The sequence below is a fragment of the Felis catus genome, chromosome A1 (assembly GCF_018350175.1).
Source record: "Felis catus isolate Fca126 chromosome A1, F.catus_Fca126_mat1.0, whole genome shotgun sequence".
Lineage (NCBI taxonomy): Eukaryota > Metazoa > Chordata > Mammalia > Carnivora > Felidae > Felis > Felis catus.
The window spans coordinates 175,776,157-175,803,595 of NC_058368.1; the positions used below are offsets into that span (position 1 = coordinate 175,776,157).

At 49.9% G+C, this 27,439-nt stretch overlaps 3 protein-coding genes across 21 annotated transcripts in view; 1 reads left to right on the plus strand and 2 right to left on the minus strand.

The window, feature by feature from the left end:
- The window catches only part of LOC102899270, a 123,782-nt gene extending 111,166 nt beyond the window's left edge, over positions 1-12,616 (minus strand). For 4 of the 13 annotated variants that reach the window (XR_002744869.2, XR_006584056.1, XR_006584045.1 and 1 more), the window contains exons 1-2: positions 12,325-12,611; positions 11,824-11,936 (exon numbers count right to left, since the gene is read on the minus strand). The gene's annotated coding sequence lies outside the window, so the exon portion shown is untranslated. Of the gene's footprint in view, positions 1-11,783; positions 11,937-12,324 lie in introns of all 13 variants that reach the window. The other 9 variants (XR_006584053.1, XR_006584052.1, XR_006584048.1 and 6 more) reach the window with 6 other exon arrangements.
- Positions 12,617-12,722: 106 nt separating this feature from the next.
- On the plus strand, positions 12,723-21,536 carry BOD1 (biorientation of chromosomes in cell division 1). Its single transcript, XM_006927914.4, is given in 5 exon segments — positions 12,723-13,056; positions 13,059-13,156; positions 18,271-18,395; positions 19,545-19,741; positions 20,768-21,536. Coding segments are annotated over 4 exon segments (555 nt in total). The 5' UTR covers positions 12,723-12,920; the 3' UTR covers position 19,741; positions 20,768-21,536.
- Positions 18,524-27,439, minus strand: part of LOC123379527 — a 261,601-nt gene continuing 252,685 nt past the window's right edge. For 6 of the 7 annotated variants that reach the window (XR_006584074.1, XR_006584067.1, XR_006584070.1 and 3 more), the window contains one exon: positions 18,524-27,245. Coding sequence is in view for 1 of the 7 variants with exons in the window: in XM_045035354.1 (XP_044891289.1) it covers positions 24,986-25,044; positions 27,113-27,245 (192 nt within the window). In the remaining 6 variants the exon portion in view is untranslated. The remainder of the gene's footprint in view (positions 27,246-27,439) is intronic. The other variant, XM_045035354.1, reaches the window with a different exon arrangement.

The window sequence follows — 27,439 nt, forward strand, 5'->3', positions numbered from 1 at the left end:
GGTAACTAGCTTTTTAATTTCATGGCCCGAGGTTGTCAGGACAGTGCAGAGAGCATTGCCAACGATTCGGAGAGCGGCCCATGAATCTGGGGCACAGCAGGCAAGAACAAGGGACACTTCAGCTGGTGGGGGTGGGGCTGGGTGCTGGCAGGCACTTGGAGGAGAAAGTTCTCTTCTTCCAAATTTGTTTCGTTTGGATCCCATGTTAATTTAAAAAGATCAGTTCAGCAATTTTTCGCCCTTCCACAAGAAAGTGTTTTAGACGGCTGAGAAAGCAAAAAAAGAAGTGTCCTTCTCCAGCGGGGATAAGGATCAGGTGGTCAGAGGCTGCTATGAAATGGGGCTTGTAAATTGGAGGGAGAGCTGCTGTATTTCCAAATCATTTTTGCAAACGTGGATGACAGCACAAATGCACCTCCAGATTAAGACAGTGACACTGTCACAGTGAAAAGACCTGCATCCCAGCCCCAAGCTCAGGGACAGATTTGCCGTGTGACTGTGGGTCAGGGGTCCTCCCTCTCTGAGCTCTGCAAATTGAAAGGACTGAAGAAAATAATCCCTAAAATCCTTTCCCACCTTTACGCTTCTCTGCTTTTTTTCCAAGCCCATCATTACCTTAAATCTGGGGTCTCTGGTCTCATGGGTGGGACCTCAGCTGGGTCTGAACTGAGAGGACTGAGCTGTGCCCACCCAGGAGGGGAGTGACAGAAGCGCATCACGAAGGACAGTCACCGCTTGACAGCCGCACTGCCCGAGATTCCCCGCCGGACATACCCCATTAACCTTTTACACAGTTAAAGTGGTAAACTTGCGCTGGAGTTGGGATTCACGGTTCCCACAGCTCCGTCAAATGCATTCTCTTTCAAATTCCTCACATCCACCCCATAAGGTCCTGTTATTTGTTATAAAGTGAGGTCCTGTTATTTGCTCCATTTTACAGAAAAGGAATGTGTGATTCACGGACCTAAAGGTGGCCCAAGTGTGACCAGAACCCCCTTCCCCAGTACCCTCTGGCCTGCTCTGGGCTAACATACACAAGGTCTGCTTCCGGGAAGTGGCCCATAAGGGGAAGAGAAGCCAGCATGTGCGTCTTCCCTCCTGCCTCCCTGCAGCCTCACAAGTGCCCCCTAATTGGCTGTTTTTGTCCAAGGCTCCTCGTCTCCAGCAACATGAACGGACGCTGGGTGATTTAAGCTGAAAGGGAATTTATAGAAAGGATACTGGGCAGCTCACGGAACAGATGGGAAGGCTGGAAAATGAGGCTTAGGAAGCAGGCAAGAAAAAAGCGAGGCCACACGGCCAGAATCAGAACCCAGACTCTCGCGACGGCTCCAGCCCAGTAATGTCACCATCGCAGCTGCCACGAACGCACAGCCCCTGGCTCCCCACAGCTCCGCACGATCTCCGCTGGCCTTGGCCACGCGCCTGCACCTGAGCTGCAAGGGAGGCTGGGAAGTGGGGGGTGCCTGGCATTTTCACCTTCTTAAAGCGAGGCTCTGCCTCTCAACAAGTCGCTGAGGGTGGCGCCAAGCCCCAAACGGGAAAGGCGCTGGGATGCCAGGCAACCACAGAGATGGGAAATGTGCACCATCCATCAGGTAGGCTCAGTAATGCTGTGTGAACAAGACTTCCTAAATCTGAGCGGCTTCAAATATTAAAGATTTATTTCTTGTCCACTCTACATATCCATCAAGGGCCAGCTGGGGGCTCTGCTCCAGGTCATTCTTTGCCCAGATCTCAGGCTGACAGCACAGCCACCATTTCAGATACTGCCCACTGTCACCCCGGCAGAGCGAAAGGGAGATTCGAGTGACACATGTCACTTCTAACTCATGGCTCACTGGCTGCACTACTCACATGGCCCTGCCTTGGGGCCAGCAGGTGCAATCCTGCCTTGGATGTAGGAGACAGAAAGCTGGGAATATCCGAAGAGCATTAAGGATGCCCACAGTCCACTACATGAACCCTGCCAACCACAGCCCATCTAGGGAGCGAATAGAGGAAAAACGCCCTGAAATGGAAATACGAGACCTGACTTTCATTCCAGGTTGAGCTACCAAGGTCTGTGTGTTCCTCTAGCACCTCCAAGGCTCCAGGGATCCCCCACCTTTGGGTGTGGTCACAGAAAGCCGTCCACTCAAATTTCAAATGCCAACAGCAAATGTCAGAGCACCATCTACCATGAAGCATCGGAAGGGCCGGGCATAATCCGACAGCCAAAAGTGCAGATCAGCCCCCTGGAGCTCAGGTGGGCAGGCGGCCTCCTCCTCCTCACTCACGGGCTCCTTAGTCACTACACTGTTTCCCCAGAAAGATGGATACTTCTCTGCAGCTCTACGTTCTCTCTGAAAATAAACCCTCTGCCTGCACCTGACGGACAGCAGCAGGAGCTGGGCCGTCTACAGGCCACTGGGGCCATAATCTCCCTCAGCCACAGAGAGACAACAGGCAAGCGGAATCCCAGAAAAGTGCAGAGAACCAGGCACGGAGAGTGAGGGTCTGCATCTCTGCAGGATCTCACACACCTGGGTCCGACTAGCTACACAGCCCTTCCTTAAGTTGTGATGTTGACACTTCTAAAAGGAGTGAGAGCAGGGGTGCCTGGGTGGCTCAATCGCTTAAGCGTCCCACTTCAGCTCGGGTCATGATCTCACAGTCCGTGAGTTCGAGCCCCACGTCGGACTCTGTGCTGACAGCTCAGAGCCTGGAGCCTGCTTCAGATTCGGTGTTTCCCTCTCTCTCTGCCCCTCCCCTGCTCATGCTCTGTCTCTGTCTCAAAAATAAATTCAAAAACGTTAAAAAAATTTTTTAAAGGAGGAAGAGCAATTATTGGTAACAACTGGGCCAATGACCAACAGACTAAATACAAAAGCTCCCATCGACACCCAGGCCAGGGAAGAGGGCGGTTGTAGCTTCTGACAAGTGGGCTTCATAGATACAACACAGACCCCTAGTCTCCTCCCAATATACATGTGCCACTTCTTCCTTAATAATATGAACCACAATTTCTAACTGGAAGCTGCACCAGAAAGCTCTCCAAGACTGTGGCCAGCCATCTTGGATCACAAGGCAGCATTCCCAAGATGGTGGAGCTTAGGAGTCTGAGGGTCAGAGAGCCACCCTATCCGCCCAGGACTGCCTTCCTCCAGACTTTTCCATGAGACAGACAAACTCCTGTCGTGTGTAAGCCACTGCTATTTTGCGGTTTACAGGTCTTAGCAGCAACATGCAACTGTGAACAGCTCTAACAGAAGCAGAAGAGTCACGTTAACCACACTCCTGTTTTCAAAGGAGTGTGGAGCTGGCTGAAAGGGTGAGCTTCCTGCTTGGATGACCTCCTTGATGGGTCTGGGGATGCAAAAGCGGGACTGGGGCTCAGTCTGGAAAAGGGAGCTGAAGAGAGCTGACTTATGTTGCATCCCACGATGAGAAGTGGGCACTCTGGTGGCAAACCGTGAGGGTGGGAGTGAAGACGGGCACGGGGAGAGGGGCCGGGAGATAAGCTGGACGGAGGCTTGTGCACTCGCGAGGAGAAAAAGCTGATCACGAATCCCTCATGATACGGGAAGCCCTCTATGAGCAAGAAGGTTGAAGGTACAATTTGCAGTTTGTTCTTTAATTTTTTTTTAATGTTTTTTTCATTTATTTTTGAGAGAGGGCAGAGACAGAATGCGAGTGGGTTGGGGCAGAGAGAGAGGGAGACACAGAATCCCAAGCAGGCTCCAGGCTCTGAGCTGTCAGCACGGAGCCCGATGTGGGACTCGAACTCACAGACCGTGAGATCATGACCTGAGCTGAAGTCGGACGCTCAACCGACTGAGCCATCCAGGCGCCCCCAGTTTGTTTTTTAATGTTGCTGAAATGTCAGTGCCTCCTCTGGTACCCTCAGAATTTCAGTTGGTAATAAAGAATCAAGATGCTGAGTTCCCTACAAAAACCCACAAGCTACAAGGAACAGGGTAGAGGCACGAGTGCCAAAGCAGAGGTGACCATGGAGAATTGCAGAAATCGTGGAGGGGGTCAGGCTTGGCCTTCTGCAGGGCTCAGGATGGCCATGGTAGGGGTGGGGTGAACAGTCTTATCTAGATCTCAAGGGGCATGTGACATCTGCCACTTGTCTCCTCACTGCTCGTCTCCAGCTTCACCCAGTCTGTGCTGTCCTAGAGAAATTTCTACAAACCGCACATCGGATGCTGGTCCTGCCCTATTTAAAGCTTATCATCTCCACCCCAAGGTCAAGTTCAACTGCCAAAATGGTAGCATCTGAGACCCCAGCCCACTTCATCAACTTCATCTCTCTCTCTCTTTTTTGTAAGTTTATTGACTTTTGAGAGAAAGAGAGAGAGAGAGAGAGAGAGAGAGTGTGGGCACAGGCAGGGAAGGTGCAGAGAAAGAATCCCAAGCAGTCTCCACACCATCAGTGCAGAGCCCGACTCGGGAGTTTGAACCCATGAATCATGAGAGCCGAAATCAAGAGTCAGACACTTGGGGCGCCCGGGTGGCTCAGTCAGTTAAGTGTCCGACTTGCGCTCAGGTCATGGTCTCACAGTTCGTTGAGTTTGAGTCCCACGTCGGGCTCTGTGCTGATAGCTTGGAGCCTGGAGCCTTCTTCAGATTCTATGTCTCCCTCTCTCTCTGCCCTCCCCTGCTCACACTCTGTCTCTCTCTCCCTCAAAATAAATAAACATTTAAAAAAAAAAAAAAAGAGACACTTAGCCAACTGAGCCACCCAGGTGCTCCAAACTCCTCTCTTGCTGGTCCCCACCACACCCCACCCCAAATACATGCTCTACAACTCCACAGAGCTTGGAGACATGCAACTCTCTTCAGAATATACCTATGCTCTTCAAGCTTCTGGGCCTTTACCCAAGCTGACCCTCTGCCTGAGACTCTGAGCCTCTCCTTCTCTACCTACTTATCCAGGGAATCTTAATCACAACAGAAGTGAATTCTGGCTGATTCATGCAGTAAAGGAGGTAGTAACGGACATAGTGTGGCTCCCAGAATCTCTGGGAAGGCCAGAGATCCAGGCTTGAGGATGACAAGGCCAGGAGCTGCACCCAAAGTCCCACTACTAGACATTTCATGGTGACACTACTGCCCCAATGCTGGGACAGACAAGGCAGCAGCTGCCTCTGATGCTGCCCATGCAGGCACCGGACCCGTGGGGCCCCTCTGAAGGGGGTGCCACCTCCCCCTTACTTCTTCATATGCCCCCCTGCGGCATCAGCGGGCCAGGGTGGCCTCTGACAGCTGGAGTCCAGGCTGCATGTTTGGGAAGCGGAGAAATCAAGTCTCTGGGCTCTACGCCTCCTGCCAGCACTCATAAGCTGGAGACTGCCCAAATGCAGGAACGGTGCTCAAAGGAACTTCTAAAAAGAAGGGCAAATGCCCACTGCGCTCATCAGGACCCTGCTCCAACAGTGCCTCCTTGGTGACATTCCCCCCGGCTGTGTCGAGCAGTTCCCTGCACCCCTCTGTTCCCTCTGTACCCACCTCCCTCCTCAGGCACTCTATTAACGACCTCCCTCCAGGTTTTGAACTCTTCCAGGATGAGGACCAAGGCAGAGATCATGTCTGTATCTCACCTCTCCCCTCTAGCCCTCTGTACCTAGAACAGAATGTGGGTATCATTATTTCTGAGTGAACAAATAAGTGATTTAGCTCCACTACCAAGGACACATACGACAAGAGGACAATGAGTAATAACCGTGACGTATGTATGCACTTACCGTGCCCTCATTTCTGTGCTAGGTACTTAATGTACAATATTTTATTGACAAGTAGGGCTGATTTGGGTCCTCTCTGTTTTGCAGGTGGGGAATGTGAGGCCGATTAAAGAAGTTAAGTAACTTGCCAAAGACACTCAGCCAGCACTGCTGACCTGGGCCCCAAACCAGAAGGCTACCTCAGAGGGTTGGTCAGAGAAGGCAATGGAAGGAAATCAGGAAGCTGGCCCAGCACTATGTAAGTCCACAGGCAGCTTCTAGAGCCTTCCTACCTAGGTTGTCTCAGGGGAGGGTAAGGACACAGGGTGCGGGAGCTCCCAGTGGCTCCCTACACTCCTCTGTCCTTGAGCCCCGAAGGATATAAATGTCCCACTATAGCCTGGAGTCCCCAGCAAAGCAGACACCAGGGCAGGGCTGGGGGTGGGGACAGCAGACAGCGGGTAGAGGCAGGGGGAAGAGCAGCAGGCTGTCATAGATCTGGGCAGGGACGCTCAACCACCCAAGGGCCACATTAAACAACAGCCCCTTTGGCCCGGAAAGAGCTTCCTGAGTTCAGGAACAATAAAATCTACATGCACATACCTCCTCACCTGTGCACAGGCCCTTTCCTGTTCAACAAACCATCACCAGTCTTCTCTCTAGAACCACCACAGGTAGCATGGATCTAGAACTTAGCACCTGCCAGGCACCACATCCCTTGGAGGTAGGTTCTGTAATTACTGTCCTATCACACATGAGAAAACGGAGGCTCCAAGAAGAGGGCTGACCCATGATTCATAGCTACAACGTGGTGGGCGGGCCAGAATTCCATCCCAGGCCCGTCTCCAGAGGTCACAGTCCTCCTAAAATGTTACAGAAGGCAGAACCCAGGCTTTAGGCATCGGGCAGAACCCAGCGTGAACTTTGCTTGTGACTTCCCCTCCCTGCACCTCAGTGTCCTCATCTGTAAAATGAGAAGAATGTCTGTCTGCCTTGCAGGGCCACTGTCCCAACTACAGATAGTGGGGGCCCCACCGGGGCCAGGTATACAGTAGGCGCTCAATAACTATCACTTCCCTCCCTCTAGCTGGGGCAATCTGCTTCTCCTCCTGCCATAAAATCTTTGGAATTTCAGCGGTGTTTCCAGGACGATCCAACACACCCTAAAGCCAGCTGTCTCTCAGAAATGGAAGCGACTTCCCTCAGCTCAGAGACCTCTGCTTGCCCTGACAGGGCCTGGCTATAGAAAGTGGCCCCTGAGCCACACCCAGACACCCAGCACCTGGCCTGTCTTTGCCTCTGGGGTGGGAGTGGTGGGGTGTCGGAGGGTCATTCCCCCAGGCCTCACGGTCCCAGTCCTCGAATTTAGACGTTCTCTCCAAATACAAAGTCACAGAGAAACACCAAAGGAACAAAGAAGGCAACTGTCACACAGCTTTCAACTTTGTCCAACGGTTATATACCACAGGGCGTGTGGCACACTTATGAATTTATAGGCATCACATGTGTGTCACGCCTGAATTATCTTAGAAGCAGCCCCATCACATCACATCACAGTATATTGCACGCATCTGAAAGATGTTAGATTGTTACTGCTGACACCTCTCCAGAAGGTTCTTCTGGCCACCCTGTTTCAACTCCCTTCTTCTGACAGATAAACGGTCAGGGAGAAGATGTCACCCACATATTCAAGGGAACCTTTATCAATGGCAATTGCTGTTAGGTCAAAGTGGCCACATGGGCACAAGGGTGGAGGCTGGGAGTAGGACTTGGGGAGGGGACGACGGCGAGAAGCTGAAAACCCGCATGCCGAAGACCATCACCCTTTCTGGCCTGTTGATGGGTCCAGAAACTTCCACCTAGAGAGGCCACAGTCCCTGACCCTGGCCCGTTGTCAGAACCTCCCAAGAAACTTGTTTAAAAATGCAGATGGCCATGACTCACCTCTAGGGACTGCTTCTGTAGGTTTGGGGGGATAGCTGAGCATCTATATTTTTAATATAAGGTCCTCAGGGAATTTGGATGGCTGCCAAAGTTGAAGAAGGACTGACTGACGCTGTCTCAAAGGGGGCACATAGTAAATGAGGCTGACTTGTGGCCATTTCTAGACATGAGCTGAAGGGATGGGCCCTGCGAGAAGGAAGTTGATTCAATGATGCATTCAGTCACTCATTCATTCGTTTTTCAGTTATTTCTCAGCTGATGGATTTAGTGGGGGAATGCGGTCAGGGTTGTATCAGTCAGACTGCACTAGGGTCTGCTGTCCTAACAAACAGCTCCAAAAGCTCAGTGGCTTCGAACAACCAAGGTTTATTTCCCACTCCTGCCACATGTCCATTAGGGGCCAGTGGGGCCTCTGCTCCACACCTCCTCCCTTTGGGACCCGGGATGACAGCCCAGCCACTACCTTAAACTGTGCTTCTTATCATAGCAGATGGGAAGAGAGTTCTTGGAGCGTCCCATGTTGGTTTTTTCAATGTTTCCATCACTTCTGCTCACCAACTCACTGACTAGAACTCATTACATGGCCCCAACTAACCCTCAGGGTATTGGTTCATGACTGCTGTCCCTTTATGCTACAGCAGGAAGGGGTGCTTCTTCTATCAGTAAGGCAAAGCTTGCCCAGGAACCTCAGCTGATTATCTCTTTGGCCAGAAGCAGGACCTACGGCCACCCCTAGCAACAGTGGCATCTAGGGGAAGTATATACTTCAACAGGGCACGCTGCAGCCTCTTCTGTTGGTAAAGGAGGAGAATAGATACTGGATAAGCAACTAGAAATAAATAGGAAGACAGGGAGTGTCACTGGAGAATGAGAGACAATGTTGGCAGTGTGACAACAATGAGAGATGGTGGAACCGGACCCCAGCAGCAACAGCATAGAGGACTTGACTACGAACTTGGCTTCACTGGGCTCACCAGCTTAGGGGTTGGCTGAGTGGTTCCCTACGTCATCACAAGATTAAAACTCCCAAAGTTATGCATATGTTAATCAAGATTTCTCCCCCCAATCATAGACTACAACTGAGTGCATTAGAATGTTGTAGCAAGATGGTATCGTTAGCTATTAATGGCCTACTACAGGGGCGCCTGGGTGGCGCAGTCGGTTAAGCGTCCGACTTCAGCCAGGTCACGATCTCGCGGTCCGGGAGTTCGAGCCCCGCGTCGGGCTCTGGGCTGATGGCTCAGAGCCTGGAGCCTGTTTCCGATTCTGTGTCTCCCTCTCTCTCTGCCCCTCCCCCGTTCATGCTCTGTCTCTCTCTGTCCCCCAAAAAATAAATAAACATTGAAAAAAAAAATTAATGGCCTACTACATACCAGGTTCTGCATATATATGATCACCCTAATTTTCAGGACAACAAAAGGTAGGTATTAATATCATCCCCACTTTACAGGTGAACAAGCCAACACTCATATTGGTTACTGGATGACCCTAAGTCAATAAGCAGAGGTGCTATGTCTAAACCCAACCCAGATTCCAAACTTCTCTCTTTCCTCAATATTATCTCAGGTTGCCTCTTTCCCTAGACGCCTTTCAGAATAATAATGTGAAATGACAACATGTTAAAAACACCAAAGCCTGAAATGATATCTGAGATGCATGTCTGGTAATAAAGGCGGTAATAGTATTGACTGGTGCTGAGGACTCCGCTTATTAAAGCTCTGTTTTTTGACGTGTATTTGGATCCATTTTGTCATTAGATACGCTGGAAAATATCAACAGAAACAAACAAAAAGCAGCTGAGATCACGTGGTATAGATACAGCCAACACACTACAGACAGGCGATCTTGAGAAACTCTGGATGCTGTTAATTAGGAAATGAACAGCTGTCCAGCCTAAGAAATGGCAGGGCTCCCTGGATGACGACACAGAAACAAGGAGAAAAAGGGCCACACCATGAACATGAATAACAATCAACAACGTATCTACCCCAAGTGGCTGCGGTGTCTAAATGCAGTCCTGGATTTAGCCATAGTGCTCTGGAATGCTCTTGCTTATGGACCAGGATCTTGGATTACATGGTTGGAAGGTTACCAGGGCAACCTTTCTAACCTGGGGGCTCACTGCCCCAGCCTCCTACTCTATTTAGTCATGTATTTAGTCTGTTCTATAGTTAGAAGAGGAAATTTCCCATTCATGATTTTTTCCATCCATCCATCATACATCTTCCAAGAGCCTGTATGTACCAGGCCCTGTTCTAGGTGAAACAGACAATCCCTTCATGGAATTTAGAGGTCAGCGGGAGGAGACAGAGGTAAATCAAACAACCCCCCAACCCAAAGGTAAATTTGCAACTGGAAGGTTATTAAACATTTGCTAAGGGCCAGGGATTATACTAAAAGGACTGCCAAAATGGTGCATAATCTTCTCCAAGGTCCTGAGGAGTGGAGGCTTGGAGAGGTGATTCAGCTTTCCCAAAGTCACACTGCCCCAAAGTGACAGTTGGAATTCCAATCCTGCGCCATCTGATGCAAAAAGCCCGTGCATGCACGTGGCTGCTTTTTTCCTGTTTCCCTTGGCAACCCATAGATCTCAATTCTTTCCAGCTCCTGCCCATTCTGTTTCGAGACCTGAGTTTAGACTTAACGGAGTTTCCACTCTTGTATGCAATCTTTGATATAAAATATTCCAGAACCTAGTGCGTGAAATTCACTGGGATCAGGAAACCTGTTTCAGACCAGTTTTAAAACTGAGCTTCAACAATTATTTTTTTTCCTAAAGGATACCTGAAAACCAGACGACCTGGGCCAAAATTAAAGCAATGATCTGTATAGAATTTCTAAAGGTGATGGATTATTAACGGAGCAATGGCGCCCCCCAGTGACCACTGTGTGCTACACATCCCTTGACTCGGAATGAGCACATTCTAGATGTAAGCAGTGGCTTCCAGTTGCAAGTCTGGATGAATAATAAGTCTTGATCACCTTGGCTCCTCAAACCCTCACCCCACCCCATTTATATCAATTCCAGAGGCAAGGTCGCAGACATACGGTGCAGCATCTTCTCACGGTTCAGAGTTCCACCCACCGGGACACAAGGTCCCCATAACCCACAGTGAGATTTGCCAAAGGGTGAACCACCTACTGCCAATCTCCAGGATCACGTTTCCATTAGATCAACAGATTAATCCATCATTTCCTGCTACAATGCTTCTTTTCTGAAGGTTGTGGCTTAAACGATACCCACCCTCTACACACACATACACACACACACACAATACACACACTCTGATCCTATCCTAAAAACTAAGGAAACAGACAGGAACTTACACATTCACTTTAAACTAGGTATTGTGCTACAGGCTGCAGACACAGTGATGAACATGACGTGGTCCCAGCTCTAAAGCTTACACTCTAGCAGGGGAAACAAATGGCTAATTAGTCTATAAACGATTCACTTTTAATTATAATAACTGCTACAAAAATGAGGCTCTGAAAGTCTATATCAGGGAGACCAAAACCAGATTAGGTCTGAAGGTCAGAAATGTGCCCTGGGGAAAGCGAGTCAGGTGTGCTGTGCCAAAAATAGATAAAAGGCTGGTCAAGGTGATCAGAGTTGGTTGGAGGAGAATAAACATGGGGCCCAGGTAGCCTCAACGGGGCTTCTCCTGGGGCTAAAGGTAGTAAGTGTGAGGTCAGTTAATAAGAACAGGCATTAGCTAATCTCAAGGATGGTGAAGTATTAAGAGAATGTCATTAACATTAAAGTTTGCATTTAATTGAGGAAGACTGACCTGATGTTAAAGGTGAATATAAACTAGCACCTGAATACTTATCTTGAGGATTAATTAAACTCTCTTGAGTAGGAAACATTAGTGCGGAGAGCATCCCAAATCTCTCTATTCCGCCTCTTCCCAGTAGCCCCAGATATTGCAGAATTTATTATTTATATCCCCCCACCGCACACTGCTGATGTAAGATGAGAACATAACAATGGCACACACGATTGCCCCAGTCCTGGGCAGGAGTTGAGCTAATAACAGGCAAAAGGCTGAAAGGAGACCATGGTGGGGGCAACCGCGGGGTTCTCGTGGTGAACTGCGGCTAAAAACAAGTCAGGATAAAAAGCCTTACCTAGTGTGTGATGCCAGCTAGATCTCAGAAGGAAGCATACCTTAGGTTAAACACTGCCAGATTTGGATTCGGAACACCTGAGTTCAAAGCCTCGTCTTCAGCCTATAGCTACGCGATCAGGGCAACAAACTGTTTGCGTCTCCATTTCTGTATCTGGAAAACAGCAATAACAGTAGCTGCGTTTTAGTTTCTTGTCAAGCCTTGTGTGCCAAGTGCTTTAGATTCATTCCTGGCATATTCCATTTACTCGACATTAGTTTACTATTATTATTACTACCGTTATTAGGACAGTGTCTAATAACTGGGAGGAAACCCACACACGTAAGAAAAAATTCAGGGAAACTTTTATCTTCGTCACAATGTTCCGCTATTTTTCAATTTTCTAAATATGCACTGCTATTAAAATCTGAAAGGATAAAAAAATATCCACACATCATACAAATTTGACTAGTCTACTGTTTTTTTCCCAAATTTCCCGGGCTCCTATTGTTCAAGGAGGACGTGGGTGTGCCTGTTAGGGCACAGATTCCTAGACCCTTACCCAGTAACACTGAATCCGAACATCTCAGGGACAAGCCTGTTAATTTCTACTTTTAACCAGCCCCACAGATGATTCTTATAATCGGGCATGTGCCGAGACCTGCAGATTCAAGGCGAGCGCTGCAGCGACTGGACGAGGAAGGCCAGCGCACGTTGCGGCAATCACGAGGGCCTGAGCCTACAGTTCCCATACTGCCCCGAAAACTGACGCCAAGCCAGCCGGAGCCTGCCGGGAGTTGTAGTTTCTGTCGGCTAGACCTCTGCCTATAAGAAAGGAGGAGGTGACTGCCGAAAACTTCCCGTCCCACAATGCAAAGGCCAGTGGTGACGTCATCGGCAGAGCGCCCGGGATGGAGCGGGCCGTTTCTCCTCCCGCTTCTACCACCACCTCCGCTGCCTCAGAGCCGGCTCCCCCCGCCGCCGCCGCCGCCGCCGCCGCCCTCTCCCTCCTCTCCTCTTTCTCTCCCCCCGCCGCCTCCCCTTTGTCCTCCCCCTCCGCCGCCTCCTTCTTGGGCGCTTCTGCCGCCTCTACACGACTCAGGCCCTCCGTCCCTGAGAAGTTGTGTTCGGTCTCCTCTGTGGGCCCCGGGCGCAGCCATGGCAGACGGCGGCGGCGGCGGCGGCACGGGCTCCGTGGGCGGCGGCGGAGCGGGCCAGGCCTCGGCGGGGGCAGCGACAGGGGCGGCGGGGGCAGGTGGGAGCGGCGGCCCCATCAACCCCGCCTCACTGCCTCCCGGGACCCGCAGCTCATCGCACTCATCGTGGAGCAGCTCAAGAGCCGGGGCTTGTTTGACAGCTTCCGCCGGGACTGCCTGGCCGACGTGGACACCAAGGTAGCCGAGGCCGCCTGGCCGACGGGGTCGGGCTGGGCGTGAGGATGGCGAGCTTGCAGCTTGGCTTTTCTAACAAAAGGTATTTTTAAAAATCTCAGCAGTGAGGCACTAGACCGCTTGGGGCAGTACAGGAGGCTTTCTGAGTGGTACACACGTGGGTTGGGCTCCCAGCCGCATCGCCCTCAGCTGTGTGCAGTCCGGTCGTTTCTCCGGACTTGGGGATTCGGTTCTGGTTTCAGAGCCTAGATCCGATCTTTCCCAAGGTGAGACTTCTTTGGGCCCCTCAGTAACAAACCTCTGTGTGCTAATGTTGGAGAAAGCCAGGTGAGTAAGCAAGAACGGTTTGAATGCACAGACACCAGAACGCTGTAGCTATTTGTTTCTTCCTTCTCTCCAGCTCAGCAATTTGCAGGCTTGGATTAGGTACGTTGGTGCAGAACCGGCAGCCTTGTGGTGGATTGAAGGGGATTTGGTGCCTCTCTTAGATCCTAATGCCATAGGTCAACCTAGTAAAATGCTATTGCATGTTATTTGCCAAAGTCGTGGGGAATTCAGTGAAGTCACGTGGGTTGTGTCAGACGTATAGTAGGTGCTGGAATGTTCGTTTTCTCCCTTTTCAAGAAGCTTCTCTAGCAAGACCACGGTGGTAGGTTTAGGAGGCTCTGTTACTGGACAGCTCCTCGAAGGAAGTGATTTCTCTTTGAGAAAACCTGCCTACCTAACAGGAAGATTGTGAACTTAAAATTACAACTTAAAGATAGGGAAAGACATAGTCCATTTATTCACTGAACGTTTATTGGCCTACAGCATGGTAGGCTGTGTGGGTATAGGAACAAGTCAGTCACCACCAGTCCTCAAAGCTTGTACCCCAGGGTAGAAAACTGACCCGTAGACCAGATAATATAGAGAGTAAGTGGTGTTAGAAGCGCTTAATATTTAGTGCTTAATTTTACTTATTTAAAGGTCTCAGATAATACCAGTTGAGCTTTTACCTTTCCCAGGACCCTGGGTGTTCTCCCATCACAAGTTCTCCACTCACATTTCCTATGTTCTGTTAAGTTTTGTGTGGCTAAGTCAATGTAATATGCAAGTTATTTACAAGAAAAAAAAAGAAAGAGAAAGAGAGAAAGAAAGAGGGACACCCGGGTGGCTCAGTTGGTAAAGTGTCCAACTCTTGATCTCAGAGTTCATGGATCCAGCCCTGAGTCTGGCTCTGTGCTGGAGGCACGGAGCCTTCTTGGGACTCTCTCTCCTCTCTGTCCACCTACCCCCATGCACGAGCGTGCTCTGTCTCCCCCCACCTCTCTCTCCCCCCCCACCTCTCTCTCCCCCCCCACCTCTCTCTCTCCCCCCACCTCTCTCTCTCCCCACCTCTCTCTCTCCCCACCTCTCTCTCTCCCCCCCCACCTCTCTCTCTCCCCCCCACCTCTCTCTCCCCCCCACCCCACCTCTCTCTCTCCCCCCCCCACCTCTCTCTCTCCCCCCACCTCTCTCTCTCCCCCCACCTCTCTCTCTCCCCCCACCTCTCTCTCTCCCCCCACCTCTCTCTCTCCCCCCACGTCTCTCTCCCCCCCCCCACCTCTCTCTCTCCCCCCACCTCTCTCTCTCCCCCCCACCTCTCTCTCTCTCCCCCCACCTCTCTCTCTCTCCCCCCCCACCTCTCTCTCTCTCCCCCCACCTCTCTCTCTCCCCCCCACCTCTCTCTCTCCCCCCCACCTCTCTCTCTCCCCCCCACCTCTCTCTCTCCCCCCCACCTCTCTCTCTCCCCCCCACCTCTCTCTCTCCCCCCCACCTCTCTCTCTCCCCCCCCCACCTCTCTCTCTCCCCCCCACCTCTCTCTCTCTCCCCCCCACCTCTCTCTCTCCCCCCCACCTCTCTCTCTCCCCCCCCCACCTCTCTCTCTCCCCCCCACCTCTCTCTCTCCCCCCCACCTCTCTCTCTCCCCCCCACCTCTCTCTCTCCCCCCCACCTCTCTCTCTCCCCCCCACCTCTCTCTCTCTCCCCCCCCACCTCTCTCTCTCCCCCCCACCTCTCTCTCTCCCCCCCCCACCTCTCTCTCTCCCCCCCCACCTCTCTCTCTCCCCCCCCACCTCTCTCTCTCCCCCCCCACCTCTCTCTCTCCCCCCCACCTCTCTCTCTCTCCCCCCCACCTCTCTCTCTCTCCCCCCACCTCTCTCTCTCTCCCCCCCACCTCTCTCTCTCTCTCCCCCCACCTCTCTCTCTCTCTCCCCCCACCTCTCTCTCTCTCTCCCCCCACCTCTCTCTCTCTCTCCCCCCACCTCTCTCTCTCTCTCCCCCCACCTCTCTCTCTCTCCCCCCCCACCTCTCTCTCTCTCCCCCCCACCTCTCTCTCTCTCTCCCCCCACCTCTCTCTCTCTCTCCCCCCCACCTCTCTCTCTCTCTCCCCCCACCTCTCTCTCTCTCTCCCCCCCACCTCTCTCTCTCTCTCCCCCCACCTCTCTCTCTCTCTCCCCCCACCTCTCTCTCTCTCTCCCCCCACCTCTCTCTCTCTCTCCCCCCACCTCTCTCTCTCTCTCCCCCCACCTCTCTCTCTCTCTCCCCCCACCTCTCTCTCTCTCTCCCCCCCACCTCTCTCTCTCTCTCCCCCCACCTCTCTCTCTCTCTCCCCCCACCTCTCTCTCTCTCTCCCCCACCTCTCTCTCTCTCTCCCCCCACCTCTCTCTCTCTCTCCCCCACCTCTCTCTCTCTCCCCCCACCTCTCTCTCTCCCTCCCACCTCTCTCTCTCCCTCCCACCTCTCTCTCTCCCTCCCACCTCTCTCTCTCTCCCCCCACCTCTCTCTCTCTCCCCCCCCACCTCTCTCTCTCTCCCCCCCCCACCTCTCTCTCTCTCCCCCCCCACCTCTCTCTCTCTCTCTCTCCCCCCCCCCCCACCTCTCTCTCTCTCTCTCTCCCCCCCCCACCTCTCTCTCTCTTTCTCTCTCTCTCTGGAAAAAAGAAAATAAGAGTATTACAAAGCTGTTGGGGAAGGAGAGTTGGAGCCTTTCCCACCAGCACCTTAGATGCTCCTTCTGGTAATTATAGGGTGGTTTTAATTCTGGAAGATAGTGTGTTTTTAGGCACCTGTTGAGTCCTCTGTTGCTTTAGCCCCAAGGTTCTCAGTGTGGCCAGTGGATCAGCTGCATCAACGTCACCTGAGAACTTGTTAGAAACGTATATCCTTAGGCCCCTTCCCAGACTGCTGAAATATTCAGGAGTATATTGATGATTACTTTGTAGTGCACCAAAAGACAAATAAACAGAATTGATATGGGAGTCAGTCAAGCTAGGGACAGATTAATACAATAAAATGTAATGGCAGGCGCATTCTTTCCTTTCGCTTCAAGAACTGAAGGGATTATTCTGTAGTGTCAAGATCTGTTCAGGTTTGGTGGTGACGTTTGCTGTCTTTTGTCTTTTTTTCAATACACAGTAATTGTCATTTCAAACCAGGTGAGTTATTTTGAATGGTAGAAAGTAAAACAGGATGCGTAGTTCAAGTTTCTAGTTCCTTTAAGCAAAGAGGTGAATCTGTTGACCCAAGAAAGGACCCAAGGCGCAAACTGCCAGAAGAGTAGGGCTGCATTTGGAACCAGGGATGCTCCACGAGGGCCTTCATCTCTGCTCTTTATGACTGCTTTACTGTCACCGTAGAGCAGAGTCATCCATTTGGCTGCTAGTATTTTGATTACATCTTATGTCTTCTTCCTCTAGAAAGGGATTCTCAATTCCTATTCAAAGAAATTCCAGGAAACATCAGCATTGTCTTAGCATGGGTCAGGCACCACCCTTGGGCCAGGAGAACATGGCACCCTCTGCCCGACCCTCGTGAGGAGAGGAAGAAGGAGTAGATAGTACATGGGTGTTTGGGAGTCCACGTGTAGGCTGAAGCCTACTCATTCTTCTGTCGGTTTCACTTACCCGACTGCTAGCAAACTTTGGATACAGTAACACTGCATAATAAACCAAATCACGGTGATTTATGACAGGCATTCATTCTTATGTTGATAGGGCTGCAGGTCAGCTAAAGTTCAGCTCATCCAAGTAGTCTTCAGCTGGGCTTCGGTTTAGCTCGGCGACACATGAACTCATCTTAGATCCCAGGACATGCCCTCATAGAGGGTCACCAGAGCACAAGAACCAAGCCAGACACAACCACATTTCAGGTCACATGTCCCTAGCACTCCAATGACCAGACCGTATGACATTGCCAAAACTCAGCATCATTGGGGTAGGTAAGCATCCTCTGCCCATGGCAGAAGGGGACAGCGGTGATACTGAACAGCAATGCACACTGTATCTATCATACCTGGTTTAAAGAAGAGTAGCTGATCATACCAGAAGGTCTCAGAGGCTGAGAACATATGTTCCTTGTGTTCACCAAGTTCCTTCTCATTTTGTTCTGACCCTCGCTGTGTCGAGAACATTTAAGACCAGTAAGTGTCTCAAGCTCCATGTTCGGACCTCAGCCGTGCTTCCCTTCAGCCTTTCCCAGTGTTCCATAGACTCTGACTTGCATCTGCATTCTCATTGTGCTGAGGTTTTGGTGACCCTTCATTTTATGCAGAGGGCTCTCCTGACCCCTTCATTGTTGCTAAGGATACTCTGCGAGGTAAGCAGGGCGGCAGCATTTCAGTTTTACAAATGGAAATAACTGAGACTTAAAGATTGGTGACTTGTTGAAAGTCAGACAGCTAGTTAGTGATGGTGCCAGGCTGGAACTCGGTTCCTTTGATTCAGAAACAGACTGGGTCTGCCCTTGGCTTGTGCCACATTTTAGCTAAGTGGGCAAGCTGTTTACTTTTTCTAAGTGTAAGTTTCTAATCTCTAAAATGGGGGCAGGAGAGAGCTAATAAAATCTCCCTGTACAGTTACTTGAAAAGTAAATGGGATGATAAAGCATCTGGCCTTGTGCCTGGCCACCATAAAGTAAGCACTTGTGTCGGGCATTAATTCCCACTCTACTGTGCTGCACGGTGATCTTCATAGTCATAGAAGTGTCTTCAAGGACTTGAAAATTCTACGTTTCTGTGGAAAGCAGTATTCTTGAGTGACTGATTTCTAAAACTTTGGTGCATATAACTTCTTACCTTGCGTCTTCTTTTTAATGTTTTAGCCAGCTTACCAAAACCTGAGGCAGAAAGTGGATAATTTTGTGTCAACACATCTGGACAAGCAGGAATGGAATCCTACAATGAACAAAAACCAGTTGCGAAATGGTCTGAGGCAGAGTGTGGTTCAGTAAGTAACTAGAATTAGGAGTGAAAAGGCAGTAATCACCGGTATGATACACAGGAAAGCGGAAAGCTGATGCGAGTCATTGTTTTGGTCAAGGTGGATGGCACTTTCCGGCAAACCCCACACACGAGTCGCAACAGTCCACCCTTTTATTCAAGTTCAAATGAGCAAAGCACTCAAATGACATTCTTGCTAGTTTGTCCAACCTCCATAGGCCTCCTGTGTAAACTTTCCTGGGTGCTCCGAAATATATTCCAGGTTGCAAAACATATTCGCTGCCGCTCGGGGTTTTCAGTGTAGTTGGCACATACATGGGAGTTTTACACGAAGGATCGGCATTCGGATCTTGGGCAGGAGGAGCTGGATCTTTGGTCTCCCAAGTGAAGGGGAGTTCTACAAAGTCTTTGAGTCCACATGGCTCCTCTAAAGTGTGATGGCAGCTTTTAGGAAGGAGTAGAGTCCTATTAAAGCATGTCCTTCAAACAAACTGAACTTCATTTAATAAAGTGCTACTGCTAGGTCATCCAAGTGACTTCGTAGTGTCACTGGGCATAAAAGTGGAGGTGGGTCCTGGAATCTGGTGTCCTAAGATAAGCTTCTTCTAATCTCCTCCCCTTTTCTTGTTGTTAATACTAACACTTGTGTCCAGGTCTTCGTCCACTGAACTCTCCTGGAATATCTAAAAGCTTATGAAGCCCACCTCTTTAGAAACAGCAGGAAATTATGCTGAGTGAGAAAAGCCAGTAACAAACAGATGCATGGTGCCGATTCCACATATGTAACTCTGATAAATGAACAATTACAGTGATGGACAGGAGATCAGTAGTTGCCAAGGGCTTGGGGGTGGACGGGGAGGAGGTGAGTGTGACTTGCAGGGGCTAGCTGGCACAGGGGGTGCTGTGGTGGTGTGGGTAAGAGCTTCGTTGTGGTGGCTCCCTGAAGCTACTCATGTGGCTGAAATGGCACAGAGCTACCTGTGCAGGGTACAGCCACACCTGTGAAATCTGAATAAGGTCGTATTGTCTTCGTGTCATTTTCCCAGTTTTGATATCATACTACAGGTACAGGTCAGGTACGCACGGTGCAAACACGAGGGGAGGCTGGGGAAAGGGCGTGTGGACCTTCAGAGAATGATCTCTTTGTCTCTGCAAGGTCAGGGATGTTGGAAGCTGGAGTGGACAGAATCATTTCTCAAGTGGTGGATCCCAAACTAAACCACATCTTCAGACCACAGATAGAAAGAGCAATTCATGAGTTCCTGGCGGCCAAGAAAAAAGAAGCTGTGCCAGCGCCCCCTCCAGAGCCTGAGAGCCAGGACCCCCCAGCTCCATCCCAGGATGCTTCCTAAGGTCCGGTATCCTGTCCTTTGTCCAGGAGCCTTCATCTCTGGCTTATAAATATATAAAATGGATAGAAAAGGGGTAAGCCACCATTGGGGATCATCTTCTTTATACCTTCAGAAAAGCATTTAGTGCAGATAGACTTCCGCTGCTGTTTAGGAGTCGTTTGTTACTGAGAACGAATTAGTAGTGTCCTCTTGTGTTAGCGAGTATGAAGTTGTGTGCCACCAGAGCTAAACATGTAGGCTGTGAATAGATACTTCAGTAGAAACCAACCGGGATGATTGTTGTGCACAAGAGAAATTCAAATGAAAGTCCTGTTTTTCTGAAAATGATTAAATGGGCCTCGCTCCTAATCGCTTCTCGGCCTTTTGGCTAAGATCATGTGTAAATGAGTCTCAGCCCTGGACATGAGTTAAACTTGGGTTTGCAATTGGAATATACAATCGAACAGTGTGTTCTAAAATGGCATCCTAAATGGTGCACACAGTCCACTTTTAGCCCTGCTGGATTTCCTTGTATTTAGAGATTTGAGTTTACCACTATCCGTTACCGTGGGACACTTCTGTTATGCATACCTCTTTTTATTACACTTGGGATTTACTTTAATCTTAAAAGTCAGCTGTAGATGCACAAAACAATGCTTTTTACAGGCTTTGAGCCATTAGTGAATATGAGCAGTGATGGCAAGTAAACAGCAGATCCTCACTTAGCCGTTGTTAGTTACCATTGGGGTGTGCCCTTTACCCTCCTTCCACTTTGGTGTGCTCTTTTCAGGGTTCATGAAGATGTCTGTCATTTTTGATAGGAAAGCATCAGTGAGTGAACAAAGCAAGAGCGGGAAGCTCGTGTAGGGCACTGACTCAAGAAGGGGAGGTTGTCTATTTGTGCCAGTATTGGGAGGACACCTCAATTCCGTTATGGAATGCGAAACATTCATTTCCAGTCTTCCTAGTTTAACTGTAAATTTCTTTAGGAACATAAATGTAGTCTCTCATCAAGAGGCATTTTGATCCGATTCTCTTTTCTTTTTAGAGTGTGTCTGACACTTTTTGGAAGCTCCATTAAATTAACTGTGAAGAAATGGATTCGGTTACTTAAGAGTACACCTTCAGAACGAAGACAGGCCGAGGTCGTCACTGATTTCAGCATTCAGCCTGGACTGTGGGGTAGCATGCAGATTGAACAGGCAGTAGCAAAGTTGACCTTGTGTGCCCCCTCATTGTGCTGCCATCCGGTCAGCCTGTCGAAGGGGATGGCATCCAGAAGACACTACAGAGTTATAAAGAAACACTACGTCAGCCTGGGGTTGTCCTGAAACAAACCTTTATACTTGAACTTGGAGAGTGCGTGTGGATTTTAGGGTTTGTGTTTGGGATCCTAGAGGGGCTGGAGCTACAGAGAATGAAGATAACCAGTCCCAAAGATGCAATTTCAAAGAATGACAGTAAAGGTTAGCATGGAGTAGGTGTTAGACAGTGCTTATTTGTCAACTAGAACATGTAAGCATTAGCATCAAATAGCTCTAAAGTTGTCGTGACCCTGTTGTACATGAATCTTGTAGCTTCGGTTTCCCTTCCTCATAAGAGGTGACAAAACATGGGACCCTAGAATGTGTGAGGAAGTACGGACATCGGGTAAAAGGAAAAACATTTGCAGGCTCTCTGTCCAGGGCTTTTTCCTATCCTGCAAAGGCTGGTGAGTCTTGGGTGTGTTTATTTTATTCTCATGTTTATGTTTTTTAGAAAAGTTGAATGATCAATGAATGGCTTAAGTTTTGTAATAAAATCATTTGATACTCTTACTCCAAAGCCTCAACTGAATGGTAGCCTCCAGGCCTGTGACGGACAACCTTTGGCCTCTGTTGCATGCTGTGCCCATGCCCACACGTGATTAGTCTGGTGGTGGAGGGTGGGAGGAAGATTGGTGAACGTAACTTAGAGCTGCCCACCCCCTGAAGCTAGTAGGTAACACTAGACGTGGGCAGACAGTCCCTCTCCTCCCCTGGACCATTACTGAGGCCTGTCGTCAGGTGAGGGCAGAACGTTCTGTCTATGTTCCTCTAACCTGCGTTTGCAGCAGCAGCAGCATCCGGGGATCTTGGAAAGATCGCATATTCTGACCCAGAAGTTCTGGGGTGGGGCCTGTGCCTGTTTCTCACGTTCTAGGTGATGCTCGTGCTGCTGGCCCTTGGCAAACACTTGGTACTGCAAGCCTTGAATAATATCCAAGAAGACTTAAGAGAGTCGTGGTTCTATCACTGGTTAGTGTCCATCCAGTAAACTTTAAAGCCTTTAGCTGGTTCCCTGTTAAAAATGAACCGCCTCCACCTTTTCCATTTCTTGGCTTGCAGTGAAGTTTGTGGCTTTTAGATTTGCAGGCATTGTTTGACCCTATTTCTGCCACTTAACCTTAGCTTCTGTTTACTCATGAGGGAAACAGGATCCCATGCACTCTGGATCACTCGCCAGCTCTGTGAACTAAATACATACAAGCAGATCCGTCACAGAAGTGGCGCTGAACACAGCGTCCCTGACCGGGAGCCTCAGCATCACCCCAGAAAGTGTTAGAAATGCAGTCCCCACCCCAGACCTGATTCACAGACTTGGGGAGGGGTGGGGGGGGGGGGGGGCCACAAGCCCTCCAGGTGATTCTGATGCACAGGAAAAATCATTTTCACCTGAAGAAACTTTTGGAAAGCTGGTGATGTTGACTGGCAATGACGGTTTAGTTATAATTAGTGGGTAAACCTGTCTCTTCTAACGGCTCCCGAGGGGCGAGTCTCCTATTGATTTTTTTTTTTTTTTTAATTCTGTTAGTTCTTCGCAAGGACCGTGCTTTGGGGCATTTTGACTTGGAAACGTAAACCTCCTAAGCTTTCAAAACAAGTGTCTTCTGAAGATGAGTTTGCTAAGCAGCTCAGAACACTGTTGAGAACTCTGCAGAAGACTCCCCGGCTATGAAAGATGGAGGAGAGTTGCCTGTGGGACCCAGCAGAGGTCAAGGCCTGCCTGTGCCCGAGGCCCTGGATCAGCACTGATGGGGCCGGGCCCTGCCTCTCTCAGCTGCCCTAAGGATGCCGAGGATAGGGTGGGAAGCAGACAGGACAGGTGGCGCAGCCAAGCTTTCTTGGCATTATGTACTGCACCCTATCACCTTACCCGCGGAGGAGCCAGGAGGTCAACTTTTACGGTCTTGTCACCAGGGATGGGCTTGGCTCCAAGGCCACATGGATGTGATTACCCGTCCTCTCAAATTGGTCACACTGCCTGACACCTAGCCAGTCGTTCTGTCTCCAGTGCCCACACAGCCATGTGGCCATCCTTCCAGAAACACTGCTTTTATCAAATCTCTTCCTCTCTCTCAAGCCTTTGAAAGGAAGTGGACAAACTAGGCCCCTACCAGGTGGCAGACATTTTCTTATGTCTAAATGTAGTTTAATTCTCATGACCCTGTTAGGATTTATTCTCCATTTCAGGGATAGGAAACCTAGACTCAGGTGAAGCAACTTACTCGTACACCTGCTAAGTGGGGGAGCAAGGCTTGAACCCAAGTCTCTGAATTCAAAGCTCACGTTTCCCTCCTCACCACCCCCTTGCTAGTCTGCCTCCTTATTACCTAAGTTCAAACTTGTCAGTCCTTTGGGGTCCACCCTTCATTCCAAATACAGGGCCAAAATCAAGTCAACTTGACCGCTTGGTACCTCTCAACACGTACCCTTATAGCTCTAGCCAGTCTGTTCCCCTTGCTCAAATGTCCATCACAGGGCAGAGTTTGCTGAACGACCGACCGCCCTCTAACCATGTTCTATAGGCCATGGAGTTGTGACTATTGTCTACTGTTTTGTTTTTAATTAATTACCAACATTTTTAAATGGGGAGGTTTCCAGATAGAGCTCCATTTCTGGATCCTAATGAAAAATGTCAAGATTTGACAACACATTTACATTCCCACGGGCTAACAATCTGCCAGAACTCTGTAGCAACTCTCCCCTTGAGACAGCGTGTGGGACATGCGGATGTCACTGGCTGGTTCTCTCATTTGCAGCACGCTGCTGGCCCCTGAGAATATTGGAGATACTTGCCCTAGAGTATCATCGTCCTGTAAGATGATTCAAAACATCTCCAGCTAGAGGGCCAGATCTTCTAGACTGATTTTCATGGAGACTAAGTTTTCAGCTACCTGAGGGCAGTTCTAGACTTCTCTGGCTTGGAATGGAGCCTGAAGTTCCCCCTCTAACATCTCCCTCAGGGTGTCCAGATTGAACCATCCAAGGACGAGCGAAGGTCACAGAACACTGCACACAGATGTGGGCTCAGGGTAAAACCAGCACACGGTATTCCCGGAAGCCCCTCAGACTCACCCTGAGTAGCCGTTTCTCCAGGGCCGAAGCCAGAAGAGGGCTTGTCGGTGTGGCCTAATCAATGTATGAAGCTTAAAACTTTGTAAACGAGAGAGCAAAGGGTAGCAGAATATGCCACGCCGGACATGCTACCCCCAAGTTTGCTGCTTTTTGATATATGGATTGCTTGGTGCTGCAGGGGCACTTGGAAAACAGCAAATACAGGGAGAGGCTGTCACTGAACTCCCATTATCTGTCTAAAGACCGATACCCCCAAAAGAAACAACAGTTGCCACACAGATCCCCTCCCGGGAATTTATCCACCAGGGAGGACTGACTCTTACCACGAGAGAAGAGGCTAAAAGTCAACCCCACACCCTGACAAACTTCATCACAAACTGTCACACCTCCCATCTGTTCTAAAGGTCCGTTCTCTTTCCCAAAAATCATTTACTCTCCCCTTAGAGGCTTACTTCCCCCTCTCCCTCTTCTTTCCCACTTGAGCTGGTATTTAATTCTGAATTCTAAGCCACCTCAGGGGATTTACTTATTCTTCCCTGGGTGTCCCCATGGATACATGAGGTGTACATGTTAAGAAACGTGTTTTTCTCTTGTTAATCTATTACAGGGGTCTCAGCTAAGTGCTGGAAGAGAAGAGAGAAAATCCTTTCCACCCCTCTCTACAGGAGCAATAGATTGGATATGACAGGGATGGCTGAATGTGGCCAAGTTTCTCCAGCACTCGTAGGGGGGAGCAGCATTCAGTCTCTACAGACGTGATTCTGTGGGCATGTGGGAGAAGTTTGTCAGACTCAGACCCGCCGAAGCCTTAACGATGGCCGTCCCCACCACGATCCTACGAACTCCCATAATGTGCTGGCGGTGCAAGGCTCAACATTTGAATCCCGACTCTACCATTTGGGCTCTGGGGCAGCATTAGTGATGACAGATCCTGTTGCCGCTGCAGTAGCTGAACAAAGAAACAGCAAAAGCTCATTAGGCCTAACACAACAAATTTCTCACTTACACAAAATGGCTGTGGTCCGGGCAACCCTCCAGGGCAAGGGCAAGGTGAAATTTCGCATCCTGGCTGCTCCAAGCTTTTAGCCCATCGACTTAACCCTAGACCTCTTCCTTAAGAGCACAAGAAAGGAAGAGAACAACAGAGGGTCTCGCATGAAGGATGAGTAATTTGGCCTGCAGGCGATACGCTTCCCTTTCACTCAGAGCCCGCTGGCCGCAGCTAGGCACGTGGCCATACCTAATTGCAGGGGCGCCGAGAGGTACAAACCACTCATGTGCCCAGGAGGAGAGGAGAATCAAATGGGGGGGGAGGGTTCCTAGGAGGCTACCTCCGTGTGCCCTCTCGACCAGTGAATATGGTGTCTTCTTCCCGCAGAGATACTAATCCTGTTCCACGGGAGATGACCGTAAGTATCATCTAGTGGCCAGCCACATCCAGCTCAAGGCCCAGGATGTCTCCACCTGAGTGGTTAGGCACCTCCTCCTCCATTAGACCTCATAACTAAAGAGAAAAGTCATCTGCTTAATACCCCACCTAATCCTTAACAGAGAAGTAACCGGAAAGGGGAAGCAATTCTGCTGTAAGGCCACTTAAACGCGGCATGGCAGGTGTCCCTTGTAGGTCCCACTCCGCCCTGCCGTTCTCTGCGGCCCCTAGCGCCACCCTCTGTGAGATTCTGCCGTTGCCATCACCCCCTCTGGCCACACCCAAACACCACACTGGGGAATCTGAATCGAGAGGCTGCCCAGCTTTCTTAATCCCCATCCTGTCCTAGGAGACTAGAGCCCCAAGGTCATTTTCGGTTCTGAGCTGAGACTTTTGGAGCCTCGGGATCGTGGGGGTTTGGGTCAGAATGGCTATCTTAATAAACGCAGTAGGAGTTTTACCTAACGGATTCCAACCAGCGACATGGGCCAGAAGCCCCATTCACAACTTTTTTGTGAGACTCCACTCGTAAATCTGTTGTTATTCCTTTGCTCCCTCCCTCCCATACCTCTCTCTTGGTTGAAACTTTGACGCTATGGGACTTACGTGCAAAAGCCAAGCCTTCACGCTTTTTTCCCTGAGCCGTTCTGTCCACCTGAAAAGTTTGCCTCGGCAGCACATTTTTCATCTGATCATTGCCTGGAGGCCTTTGTCACACAAGCGTTCTCGACATTTGCTTCTTGCCATTTAGGGCCCCGAATCAGTTTGCTCACCTAACATTGCAAATCCTCAAATATCTGGACTCCCCTTCTTGCTTCTAATGTCTGTTCACAAGCTGGAAAGTTTTTTGGCTGACCTCATCTTCTTGTAAGACCTTGCCAAACCCAGGCAACATCGACCACATGATGCTATTAAAAATCCCCTTTCCCATCTCTCCCCTTTTAGGTACATGATCCGCCCCTGCAGCCTTCTGTCCTTTTTTTAAATTCATTTATTTATTTTGAAGGGAAGAGAGAGCAAGCAGGCAGGGGAGGGGCAGAGAGAAAGGGAGAGACAGAATCCCAAGCAGGCTCCGAGCCACAAACCGCGAGATCATGACCTGAGCCAAAATCCAAAGCCGGACGCTCAACTGACTGAGTCACCCAGGCGCCCCTGCCCTGACCAAACTTCCAGTAACGTCTGATGCACTTTGTTCGTTGATGATGCACAAATCGACAGATCAGGTTTGCCCTTACTACATTACCTAAATTAAGCTCTTTATGTTGGAATAATTTCGTTTCGTTCACACGGAGTTGCGACAATACTGAGAGAGCCTGCATAAACATCGACACGTACCTGGTTTCTCTGTTGGTAACGTTCTGCAAAACAATAACATAATCCCGCACCCAGGACTACTTTATTTAAAAACTGATGGCCTTTGCCTTTATTTCTGGCCATTTGCACACCTGCATGATTTGGGGAGTGTGTCAGTGCCGTTATGCCTGAGCTTACTTTTGCACTGAGGCTCGTTGTTATATATTTTTTATTTTGTTGGTTTAACGGTTTGTTCATTCAAAAAAAAAAAATCTTTTTTTTTTTGAGCACGTACAAGCATGCCAGGCAGTGCCCTTTGCCATAGGAGTTCCAACGGTGACTGCAAAGGCATGGCCCTTCCCCATCGTGAATAGATTTCGCTGGTTTTCCGGAAGCCGAGGAAAGTGGTGTTTCAAAGTGCCACGGAGCTGACAGGAAGAGGGAGAAAGAGGGAGACATCCACCGAATTCCTCAACGAGGGCCGCAGCAATTTTGGCTGGAGAGCTAGGGGCAGTGCCTTGAGGAGAGGGACGAGGGAAAGGGAGGAGGGAACGGGGGCCCCTCTTCGGTAATGACTGACTTGTGTATTTATTTATGTGATTTACATAGACGCAGCTTGTGG